Source organism: Equus caballus, chromosome 5, assembly GCF_041296265.1.
Source record: "Equus caballus isolate H_3958 breed thoroughbred chromosome 5, TB-T2T, whole genome shotgun sequence".
NCBI classification, from domain to species: domain Eukaryota; kingdom Metazoa; phylum Chordata; class Mammalia; order Perissodactyla; family Equidae; genus Equus; species Equus caballus.
In genome coordinates this window covers 18,030,722-18,043,946 of record NC_091688.1, presented here as the reverse complement: position 1 = coordinate 18,043,946, position 13,225 = coordinate 18,030,722, and the positions used below count along the sequence as shown (strand labels likewise).

Below are 13,225 nucleotides of genomic sequence, written 5' to 3'. Positions count from 1 at the left end.
TTCCACACAGATCCAGAGCAAGCCTGATAAAATATAAATCAGGCCATAGCACTGTTCTTCACAAAACCTTCTAAGTGCTTCTAAGTGCTCATAGCACTGTTCTTCCTCAGAATAAAATACAAGCACCTTCCCTAGGCCTCTGAGGCCCCATGTGATGATCTGGGGCCCCCCGCTACCTCCCAGATCTCATCCCCTAGCACTTGCCACTTCACTCACTCTTCTCCAGCCTCATTTGCCTCCCTACCTTTTCTCACTGTTCTTGCCTCAAAGCCTTTTCCACATTTTCCCTCCCTGGACGTTCACAAGGCCTAGCTGGCACCACATTCAGGCCTCTGCTCCAGTGTCACCAGAGCAGAAAGCCCATTCCTGGCACCCTACGTGAATCAGACTTTCCATCTGATCTAGCCCCTTGTCCTACCGCATTCTTCTTTTTTGTGTGGATTCTTTGTCTCTCTCTGCTAAAATACAAACTTCGTAAGAGCTGGGACTTATTTATTTTGTCCATAGCTGTTCCCCTAGCACAGGGCCTGGCAGACAGTAGGTGCTCAATACATTTTCACTGGATGAATAAATGAATATCGTTACACAGGGAGAAAATAATTCTATGATTTTATGCATTATGGAAAAAACCATGGCACCATTCCAAAGAAATAAAAAACTTTACTAAATAACATTCTCTTGAGGTAATAGGTCTTGACTGAGAGCTTGGAACGCCGAGAAAGGCATACTCACTTCCTGATCACCGTCTTGGATTCGGATGAACTTTGCCGTCCATCTTCTTCACAGTTTGGGCTTGTCAGGTTTCCATACCTTTACAGACAAAAATAAACAAACAAAAAACCCGCTCAATGGCGTTGGAAAGCAACTCTCTTCCACTTCAACCATTATGCTTTTCAGGCGTAATCAAGGAAAGAAATATTTATGAAATAGCATCAAAAAATGACACTGTTCTGTTAACATTTACTTAATGGGTACATGTATATTTTAAATAGAAGTGATTTAACAATGAATCGTGCTACTGAAAATGTTTAATATTTAATATTTCTTTGAATTTTTTTTAGGTGAAATTAGGCCCTTCCTCTTAGTGGGAGAATCAGGTATGTTACAGGATGCAAAGGCGGCAGATTCCTCGTGAGCTCTTGAGCACACAACCCTCCTCTATGGCCCCGCTGCTGTACCTACTGAAGGGAGACGGGACTCTGCCTGCATGGCTTCCCCACCTGTGTCACACGTGAGCACAAAATGACGACTCCACCCTGTGCTTATGAGTCTGGTCTCCTTGAGGATAAGTCCTATTGGAGAGGGTCATGGAAACAACTCTGGACCCTCAAGTAATGGCTGACATAGAGACAAGGACTGAAGAACAGAATTCATATGTCTCAGCAGCCAGGAGAGCAGCTGTGCGTACAGTGAGGCCAGGCTGATCTAGACTTTCCCAGCAACGGGGGAAGGGAGACACAGGAGTACGACTTTTTGGAAAGCAAGAGGTGCTTAAATTTAAAAATTTGTCTCATTTCAAACTCAAAATTTACTAAATAATTGATCAATCCCCAATTACACTGTTAGTTGTTCTTTCAACTCCATATGTAAGCAAGCCTATTTTATACAGATATATCATGTTTTGTTTGGTTCGGAATGTACATTTAGTAAACTCACTCTAAATTCTAAAGGAGAAATCTTTATATTAACCTATAACGCCTAGACTACATCTGTAGTTTCTCCTCCCATCCGTGAAGAATTCAGAGTCCCCGGAGTTTCACAAGCTGGTAGTCCGTCCCAAAGTTTTGATAACAGAAAGTCTATAATTGGTGGCTTTACATTTTTAAAGAGCACACTTTGTCTTCTACTAATGGGATTAAAGGCCCAACTACCCTTATGGTTCCTTGTTCCTAGGATTTACAAATTCTTTTAAAAATAAAAACCCACCATCTGGTTTGACCGAATGCCAGTCCATCTGGTCTCCCCATCACCCTACACCGGGAGGTTCCAGTTTGCGCCCTTAGGCACTAGCCCCCCTCCCATCCACCTGCTCCTGTCTGGAGCTCATCAGCCTTATGGACTTCTTGGCCTCCCGAAGATGTTTTCCACTGGGCTCCGCCCTCCCTATTTCTCTTCATTCTGTTCTGCACCTGCTATTTAGAGGACTTCCAGGACTACTCTTTGATTTTCCTGAGATAAGAATTCAGTCAGATTAAGATTTACTCAGTCCCATGTGAGCAAGGAAGGGATGGGAAATAAGATTCCTAGTAAATAAACAGAGTGGGATTTTTTGGCTCTCTCCTTGGCCACCACCAGAGCGAACCATGTCCTCATGTTCTCTCAGAATAGGCTTTGTGGTTTATTTGACTAGGAAAGATCACAGTGGGTGCAGTGAAAAGTGGGGCTCTGGGAGAGCCACTCCACCTTCCACGGATCTGACTAGAGTGATCCATAAACTCTGCTCCTGCCAGCCCTCGATGATTAAATATGACACTTTGTTTTTGTCACATTCTGTGTAACTTCATTAATTCTCTCTCTGGTTATCCTAGAAATACTGCATCTTTTATCTTCCAACTGGAAGCCATGAGAGAGAGAAAAAAAAAGGGAGAAAACTTTACAAGGGAAAGATACACATTTTACTGCTCCCGATGTTTTCCTTTTCAGAGATGTCTGTACTAAAAATTTCCTGATCTTCCTATTTCTGTCTTTACTTTAGCTTCTCATGCTCTGCTGTTCTTTCTCTATATTTTTCAGACTCAGAGCTGAGATGCTGGTTGGGATGACACAAACACCTATTACAGTTCCTCTCCCAGAATGTGAAGCCACAGGTGCTGTCAGATGGTGTCAAAAAGGACTAAACAATTTACACTGGTAAACAAAGTTCTCTCTCATTAATTAACCTGGTGCCATCTGCTCAGAACATGTGCTCAGAAGACCACATGTCTATTTCTCCCTGCCACCAGAGAGTCTACAGCTTCATAATCAGGACCAGAATGATTGGTTGATAGTAATTTGGAGGCCAGTGAGAACCATCAATAACAAGGCATGTGCGACAGTGCACATGGTCCAGGTGCTCAGGCTCAAATCCACCAGGAAATCCTTTTGGCTCTGCCTTTATAACATATCCTGACTCCAAACATTTCTCATCACTTCCACCCTGCCTCAAACTACCACTATCTTTGGCCTAGATCAATGCAACGGCCACCTAACTAGTCTCCCAGCTTCTACCAGCAACCATAGCAATCCTGTTCAACGTAAATCAGATCATCATGTCACTGCTTGGCTCAAAACCCTCCCATGGCTCCCACCTTACTCTGAGAAAAGGCCAAAGTCTGACCTGTCTCACAAGGCCCTAAATGACCTGTCCCTGATCTCTGACCATGTCTCCTAGACTCACTCACTCTCTCTCAGCCTCAATGGCCTCTTTGCTGCTCTACCCACATGCTAGGCATCCTCCTGCCTCAGAATCTTTGCACTCGCTGCTGCTTCTTCCCACGCTTATGCCAAAGGCAAGGGTGCACTCCCTCAGCTCCTGCAGGCCTTTGCTCAAATGTCACTTTATCAGTGAGGCCTTCCCTGACCACCCTACGTAAAACCAACTCTACCACCACCGCTTTATTTTCCTCCGCAGATTTTAACACCTTCTAATATACTATGTTATTAATTTAGTTATTGTGTTACTTGTTCATGAAAACATAAACTCCATGAGAGCGGGATTTTTGTCTCTTTACCTCACTCTTTAGAACTTAAAAACAGTGCCTGGCACCCAACAGGCATGTTGATGGCTATTTGTTGGGAGCAAATGAGCGGTCTAGTGGGTTTCCCTAAGCAGACATGAAAACGGACTTCCCAACTATTAGGTTCAGATTTCTCTCTGCAAAGGTGCCATCCGGCTTTTTGCTTATACAAATGTCTTAACCTGTCTGTGCCTTCATTTCTAAAGGTCTAGGAGCATAAAAAAGCTTTAAGATAGCTGTGATCCTTCCAAAAATCTAAAAATAAAATGCAAAAGAAAATAAGTTTTAAGATCTTAAAGCTGAGATCCTGAAGGTTTAAGTAATATAAAAAGACCAAAAATGCAAATACAGTTTTACAAAGGAGACTCTTAGAAGCGAGATAAAATTAAACAGCCTGTAACCCTCTGGAACTTAACAGACTGGGGAGGGTGCTTATTTCCCCCTGCACTTTTCTTATCATTAAGGAGAATTAACGCCTCACAGGAAAGAAACTAGACCAGCATTGGAATCAAGAGCTCTTTAATGTTCAAGCTAGGTCATCTGAGAGTTAGTTTTACAAGATTAAGAGTGTTCCTTTGATGTTTCCTGGACCCTCTCACAGCTTCCCATCAAAAACCAAAGTCAAGTTCAATTCATTCACTCCAGGGGAGTAAATAAAGGCTGTGTGTGTGTGTGTGCTTAATTAATGGCAGTAGAATAACTATGGACAAACCCGTCAACAATGTCACCTCCAATTTCTGCAAAGCTTCCCTAGGACTTCAGATCAAAGCTCCAACCACTTAAGAAGGCTTACCAATGAGAACCTGCCCTTCTTTAAACGGTAACTCATAAAACTTAAATTAAAATACAAGTTGTCAGAATGACTTTTGACATGGTTTTCTCTGTATCACAAGGCAAAAGAAAGATTTACAAATGTCTCCTGAAGGACAGCCTTAAACAATTATTTGCTGTAGCCTAAAAATTACTAGAAAAAGAGCCCAACATAATATTCAACACGTTGCTGATATTTAAATGAGAAACAGTTACTTCTAGAAGGGATGGACGCACTGGAGCCTATTGGGGGAGAAGAAATGTTTAATAGGTGTTTGAAGGGAGGACCAGGGGTATTTGTCATTCACAGAAGTCCTAAGATCCAGGTGTCCCCAAGGACAGTCTTTCTGATGGGGGGGCCTTTCTAACCTTTGCTCCCTAACACAACAGCCTCAGTCCCACCAGACCAGGATGCAGGTGATCCTGAAGAATTTTTCAGGCTCCACTTGATTATGGCAGGTGATCCAGTAACAGTATCAGTTAACAGTTACTGAGAGCTTACTAAACACCAGGCACTGTGCTAAGTACATTATATGGATTGTTTCATTTAATTCTCACAATAATCCTACACAGCAGTATTATTATTATTCCCATTTAACGGATGAGAAAATGAGGCCCAGAGAGCTTAAGCAATTTGCCCTCAAAGGCACAACTAATAAGTGGAGCAGGGATTCAAACCTTGACAGTCAGACTCGAGAGCCCAGCCTGTGAGTCTTACCCTACCACACAAACTACAGTTGTCTTATTTATTGTATGTCTCCCCCCCACCAGATTATAAATTCTTTGAGGTTAGAAACCTTGAGTTTTCCATCCATTCATGCAGTCATTCATTCTTTCACTCATTTAGTCCTCATTCAATGAGTATTTACCAAGACCTATATTCAGATACTAGTCTTGGCACTGGGGATGCAGCAATGAATAAACCAGAGCCCCTGTCTTCATGGAGTGTACCCTGTAGTTGGGGGGGGGGGAGACAGACAATAAACTAATAATCAGTTAATACATACTAAGTCAGAGAGTGAAAAGTGCAGTGGAGAAAAATAAAGCAGGTAAGGGTGATCAGACATGATGGGAGAGTCTGAGATGGCTACTTCATATGAGGTATTTAGGGAAAGCCCCAGGTGAATGTGACAATGAAGTAAAATCCTCCAGAAGGTGAGGGGTGGGCTGTATAGATCTCCAAGCAGAAGGGAGAGCCGGTGCAAAGGCCTTGGAGCAGTGGTAGGATGGTGGGCTTCAGAAACATCAAGAAAACCAGTGAGGAAGGAGCAGAAAAGAGTAAGTGAGGAAAGAGAAAGAGATGAAGGATGGAGGTGAGAGGGACAAATCATGAGAGGTGGCAGGCCATGACAAGGACTTTGGTTTTACTCTTTATCTTGCTTACTCTTCTATCTCCTGAGCCTAGAATAGAGCCTGCTCTTAGCAGATGCTCAATAAACATTTGCTAAATGAATTAATTAATACCCTCTACTACCAGGAATAAAAGAAAAGCTGGGGAGGGAAGAGAAGGGAAGAAGCTACTTATTTTTGGGGATGATGAAAGAACAAAGAGGAGGAAGTCAAGGAAATAGAGACCTCACATGAAGCTGCTGACTCAAGGACCTCCGAGAGTCTTTGCTTTTCTAATAAACCCCAGCCTATGAACATCTGAGGCATTTTTCTTTAACTGACCCACAAGAACAAAGGTCAGGTATGAGAAAAATGTTCAGAAGCTGACCTTGACTCAGGAGAATGACACGGGTGAAATAGCCTGCAGATGTCTGGAACACCAAGTGAAGCTTTGATTAAGACTGTGGACTGTATCCTACTCATCAGCAAGAGGGCTGTTTTTAATCACTCTGAATAATATCCGCCATGGCAGGCACCTCGCCACCCAAGTGTGACCCAAGACCTGGGTCATGGCTACCAAGCCTACCTTGGAAAGGTCCTGTTACCACTGTGGAGTTAGTTACTTAAGGAGAAGACAAAAGTCAAAGACAACAGGCAAAAACTCCTTGTTCTCTTGTAAGAAAGGAAGGGGCCAGCAAAGCTGCGTAGAGAACCTAGCAGTGTGCTTTCCGTTCATAAGGTCTGGTTCTCTAGGAAGAGTTTCCCCATGTTTAGAAAAGGTTAAAACACCCAGAAAGACCTGCCATGCTCCCCTCTAGGCCTTTGCTGTGAAGGCCCCTCCACCTTCCTTGCCCTTCAATTCTCATAGCAGTCCCTGAGAGTTAAGGCAACATTAACAGCAAGAAGTACCTAGTATTTCCGTTCTGCTTGAGCGTTGAAAAATGCTATAAAGTTTTCCTTGAGAATAATACCTTCACCCCCAGCCCCAACCCACAACTGTCTGAAGAGGAGACCAAGAAAAGGACGGAGATCTTACGATGAGTATTCATCCAGAGAAAGAAAGCAAAAAGTGTCTCTGGCTATAACTTGTTTCGCATCTAAATTCAAAGTTATTTCTAAGTATGATGGCTTTCACACCCTTGCTGTAAGGTTTCTTCTATTTTCCTTGTCCAAGTCCTTGTCATTCATTTCTCTTCTCTGGCCCATTCTCTGCCACCAGAGCTTAGTGGCTTAGTATCTCCTCCTTCCACTTCTATTTCATAACGATTCTGAACAATCAACTGCAAACACATCTTGTTAGCATGCTACGACAGTGGGACAACAGAGGAACAGGGTTAGGACAGCGGGTAAGGAGCACTCCGACAACCACGGAGTCTGTTAACAAATCACTGCAAGCCTGTAGTCAGTTTTCTCCAACCACAAAAAGTCTCTACGGCAGAGCTCTTCAAGAACCTTATGGAATACGCTATGTGAAACCGTACAAAATGAATATGAGGTTAGAGTCACAGTGTCCCATCATTTTTAGGATTATTTTTCTCTCCTAGGCTTACAAAAACTCAATATAGCATCAATTTATCTAAATCACTGCTTACTGGCAACTTCAGTAGAGACCAAAAGGAAAAGAACTGTTTCCCAGGACTCGAGGCCTGATGTCATTCTCAAGGGCTAAGTTCACTCACTCACACTCACACACACACACACACACACACACACACACGTAAAGAAAAAAAGAAATGTCCAATAAGAGAAAATTGATAAGTAAAACAAAATTAACTCAAAACCAGCCAGTTTCTTTTCCTTTTAAAGATTCAGAGATACATCTTTTTTAAAACCATTAAATTTACTTAAATGAAATTAATGAACTTGCTTTTCAGAACCATACTTATCTGCCCCATCATACTATAAGCTAGGAGCAGGGCCCTCCTCTCACTCATATGGGCAACCTACGTGTCCCCTGCCACCCACACTAGGGAGCCTTTGCCTGGAGGATCACAACCAGAGTCCCTGGATGAACTTAAGGAAGTCTGGGAATCCATAAACGGTATGCAAAATTTGGTGATGTGCTTTTTTCCTAGAAAGAGGGCCCATAGTTTTTAGAAGATTCTTAAAGGGGTTTGTGATCAATCCCTCCCACCACCTGATGGAAAATGGTCAAAATCCTTGCTTTAGATTATCAAAGCTGAATTTAAAACTTTCCAGTTACCACCGAGAATATATGCACCTTGCTTTTAAGTTTTTGTCAGATTCATTTTGTGGTTTCCAAACAAAAGAACATTTTTTAAAAACCTGCTGGGCAATTTGGTATTCTTTTCTAAAAAAGAAGGATAACTGCATGTCCTGCCTCACTTTGCCAAATGAAACTTAAAAAGAGCTACTTGATAGAAACATTTTTACCTCACTTCCAGAAAGGAAAGCTAGCCTAGCCACGATTGGAGGCGAAGTCTTCAACAGCATCCCTTTACTGTCACTTTAACAGAACCATCACCACCATCCCATAACACTACGGTTCTGCAGTCACCGCAGATTCCCACAGAGAATTCCCACAGTGCTGCCGGGTGAGAGTCGGGTCCATTCGGCAAAAATAAATAAAGATTTACGAAAGACAACTAATCCAGCAGGGAAGAGAACTTATTTCTATTTTCCCTCATGTGATTATGGTTAGATGTAATTCTCAAGCAGCACCAAATTAAACTTTTCTGGTTAACCCAAAGCAATGGTGTAGTTACAGGGAGAAAAGATAACAATGTTCGTCATGTTGATGCTAAGCCGTGTCCTTTGTTCTGGCCATGCTGCCCAGAGCTGAGTGTGTGAACCAGAGCTGAACAGGGCATGATGCCCTGGACAGAATAAAGACAAAGGTGAATGAATACCTGACCTTCGGTTTCCTGGAGCGGATCATAAGCACTAGATCTTTGGAGTAAATTTCCCTGATAAGAATGCCTTGTTTCTTATCAAATTGTGAACAACTTCTCTAATAGATCAAATATTTTATTGATGTCATATTAGTTTTCTATTGCTGCCACAACAAATTACCACAAACTTAGTGGCTTAAACAACATAAACTTACTATTTTACAGCTGTGTAGGTCAGATCCAATACAAGTCTCACTGGGCTAAAACCAAGGTGTCAGTGGGACTGTGTTCCCTTCTAGAGGCTCTAGGAGATAATCTGTTGAGTTGTCTCTTCTAGTTTCTAGAGGCTGCCTACATTTCTTGGCTCATGGCCCTTTCCTCCATCTTCAAAGCCAGCAAACATAGCATCTCTCTGATCCTGTTTCCGTCCTCACATCTTCTTCTCTGATTCTAGCTTCTACCTCCACCGTTCACTTTTAAGGACCCTTTGACTGCATTGGGCCCACACAGATGATCCAAGATAATCTTATTTTCAGGTCAACTAATTAGTAACTTAATTCCATCTGCAACCTTAATTCTCCTTTACCAGCAACTCAACATATTCATAGGTTCCAGGGATTAAGATTGGACATCTCTGGGGGGCAGGGGGCGCATTCTTCTGCCTGCCACAGATGGGTATGTAAATTATTACAAATGTTGTATCTTCAATAGTTTTGTGAACTAAACTGTTTTTATTCACCTGATAAAGCATGAACTAGCAAGAGCATGGGACCTTTCATAAAGGACATGCCCTACAAAAGTTTTCAATGCTCTTTCTAACGTTAGAAGCATTTCAATACCCAAAGATTCTCATAGCCCTTGTTATAATCCCCTTTTCTCTTCTATCAGCAAATAATTTCATCTTCTTAATAGTCACAGGAAATAAAATCTGAGTCCAATTTATCTTTCAACAATCTGCCTTTTTTTTTTTTAACCCGTAACATATATACCATCCAAGGGTTTCCTTGCCTGTGGGGTCATCAACACTCAAACTTCGAGAAAATCTATTTAAACTCATCTGCTAGAGAAAAATCTTAAGAAATGGCCTTCAATGCCTAAGAAATTCTCACTCTAGTCAGGATATCCACTATGCCTGTATTTTAAGCTAGAAAATGAAACAAAGCAGTGTTAGGACTTCCTGAAAGCTTTTCCACTATATCAATGGGATGAGCATCCTAGAGCCAACTGACCAATAAATCTCAACTTTTTCAAGCACGGTGGGACAAAACTCTCAATAGGTGGACCACTCCATTTGTTTCCATTTGATTTTTGGTGAAGTTGGGAAGGGGAGTTACTAAAATAAATAAAAAGAATAGTATGGCATTATTTTGAAAAACTTTCCAAATAAGTGATAAAAATTAGACATAAATAACCTGAGAAGAAACAAAGCATACGAAAAATCATATTATGATTTTAATAGGAACATTTACTATGTGTTGCTACTATAAGAGACCAGTCACCAATGGAAGATGCTGTGAGGCCCTTTAAGTAGGTTAGATTTCAGCATCCGCTCCCTAGAGCGCTCTCTGCTCACGACGCCCTCTCCCTGGACCTGGAAGAATGGAGGGAGGGTATTAGAAACCTTGCCTCCTACTAAAAGAAAAGGATGTGAAGGAACCTCCTTTACTGAATGCCAGCACGAACCTAGGAATATTTGGCAAGTGCCTAGTCTAACTCCAGAACTAAATAAAAAAAAAAACAATTATTTTCAAGTGAGGTTTAACAAAAAGTAATTTGGAACATATTGTATGCATCTCAAAAATGTTTACCCAGGTTCTCACGCTAAGAAAGCATTTGAGAGCTGAATGGATTTGAAAGGAGGTTTACTATGACCACCTCACAGCTCCCGGGGGAAAAAAGGTTTTTTTTAAAAGTAGACAAACAGGCAAGAAGATGAGAAGATAAGCCACAGACAAGGAAAAAATGTTTGCAAAAGACATATCCGATAAAGAACTGTTATCCAAAATATACAAAAACTCAACACTATGAAAACGAACAACTCGATTAAAAAATGGGCAAAACAGGACTTCCAGTTTCCAGTCCAGCATGCGAGGAGCTTAGAAGTCACCACTCCATCCTAACAATGAGTAAAAAGCTGAACAAACTGAAAAATCCACCACCCTTCTTAGATCCACCAGAGAAGTGAGGTCAAATGGCAAACTGCTGCCCCTAAATTGGAGAGACAGAGAGAGAAACAGAGAATCACAACCTATCGGAGCAGAAATCTCTACGGGAACCTGTGCCAGGACAGGAAAACCTGAACTGGAATTGATGAAGTGCTGGGGGCTCAGTGTGGACAAGCCTGAGAGATGAAAACTATGGGGGAGGGACCCAGTCACAGATGGGCCTCCACACTTCTGCGAGTTTTACCTCCAGAAGCTTGACCAGGTTTTCACAGTAAATATCGGTGAAAAACTCCTTGTGCTTCCAGCAAGGGGAAGGGGAGAAGAAGCCATTTTGAAACACAGCAGAGCGCTCTGTTCTTAACAACACCTGCCCTCAGGACAGACTACTTAACCAGAGTCTAACCTGCTGGAGTTTTATCAGAGCCTAACCTACCCAGGGGAAGGAAAATACCCAACTCTAGCCTTCTCTAGCCTTTCACATGGGAAAGGGAAATACCCACCTCCAGGCGCCCCTAGCATCCTTTCCCTAAGGGAGGAAAGAAAAGAAAAACACAACTAAGAAGGACTGATGATGTTAACAGCCCAGGGGCACAGTCTCACCACTAATCATGGGACTACAGAACGTTTGCCCTGCTCACCCCAAACATTACAACTACATTACTAAAGGCCAATCTCCTCTTATCTGGTACATCATATCCACTTTTCATCAAAAAATTACAAGGCATGCTGAAGGGCAAAAAACACATTTTGAAGAGACTGACCAAGCAAGCATCAGAAGCAGAGTCAGATATAGCAGGAATGCTAGAATTATCAGACCAGGAGTTTTTAAAAACTGTGATTAATGTGCTAAGGGATTTAATGAAAAAAGCAGACAACATACAAGAACCAATGGATGCTATAAGCAGACAGATGGAAATTCTAAGAAAGAATCAAAAAAGAAATGATAGAGATCAAAAACACTGTATCAGAAATGAAGAATGCCTTTTATGGGTTCATTAGTAGACTAGAAATGGCTGAAGAAACAATCTCTGGGCCTGTGGATATGAAAATAGATACTTCCAAAACTGAACAACAGGGGAAAAAAAACAAAAGGCAACAATATCCAGAACAGAATACAGGTACTATACGGGACAACTAGAAAAGGTGTAACATGTGGAATACCAAAAGAAGAAGAGAGAAAGGAACAGAAGCAATATTTGAAGAAACAATGACTGAGAATTTCCCCCAAATTAATGTCAGACACAAAACCAGGAAGCTAAAAGAACACCAAGCAAGATAAATACCAAAAACACTACAACCAGGCATATCTCATTCAAACATTAAAACATCAAAAGCAAAGAAAAAAAAATCTTGAAAGAAGCCAGAGCAAAGAAACATCTTACCTACAAAGGAGTAAAGATAGGGATTATATCTGACTTCTCCTCAGAAACTGTGAAAGCAAGGAGAGAGTGAAGTGAAATATTTAAAATGTTAAGAAAAAGAAACACGAACCAAGTGTTCTTTACTCTGCAAAATAATCTTCCAAAAGTGAAGAGAAATAAACACTCTCAGACAAATACCAACTGAGGGAATTTGCTGCCAGTAGACCTGCCTTGCAAGAAATGTTAAAAGTTGTTCTTCAGAGAGAAGAAAAATGATGTAGGTCAGAAACTCCTATCTACATAAAACTCAGACAATTAGAAATAGACAATCTGAATAGGTCTGTATTTATTAAAGGAATTGAATCAATAATAATAACCTTCCAAAACAGAGATCGCCAAGTCTAGATGGGTTCACTGGTGAATTCTACCAAACACTTAAGGAAGAAATTATATCAATTCTCTGCAATCTCTTCCAGAAGACAAGATTAGAGGAACTACTTCCTAATTCATTCTATCAGGCTAGCTTTACCCTTACACCAAAACCAGTCAAAGACATTATAAGAAAACTCCAGACCAATTTCTCTTATGAACATAGATACAAAAATCCATCCAAAAAAATTAGCAAATTAAATGCCACAAAGTAAAAAAAGGAATTATACACCATGACCAAGTGGGATTTATTCCAAGTATGCAAAGTTGGTTCAACATTTGAAAATCAATTAATGCAATCCAACACATCAACAGGCTAAGAAGAAAAATCACATGCTCATACCAACAGATGCAGAAAAGCATATGACAAAATCCAATATTCATTCATAATAAAACTGTCAGGAGATTAGGAATGGGGGAAATTTCCTCAACTTGATAAATAACATCTACAAAAACCTACAGCTAATATACTTAACAGGGAGAAACTCAAAGCTTTTCCACTAAGATCAGGAACAAGGTAAAGATGTGCCCTCTCATCACTGCTTTTAAACATTGTACTGGAA

The 13,225-nt window shown here is 41.2% G+C and overlaps 1 protein-coding gene across 3 annotated transcripts in view; it reads right to left on the bottom strand.

Moving 5' to 3' along the window:
• Positions 1-13,225, bottom strand: part of RGL1 (ral guanine nucleotide dissociation stimulator like 1) — a 239,652-nt gene that overhangs the window by 60,277 nt on the left and 166,150 nt on the right. For all 3 annotated transcript variants that reach the window (XM_005609783.4, XM_001490415.6, XM_005609782.4), the window contains one exon: positions 733-810. In XM_005609783.4, the coding sequence (XP_005609840.1) occupies positions 733-810 (78 nt within the window). The remainder of the gene's footprint in view (positions 1-732; positions 811-13,225) is intronic.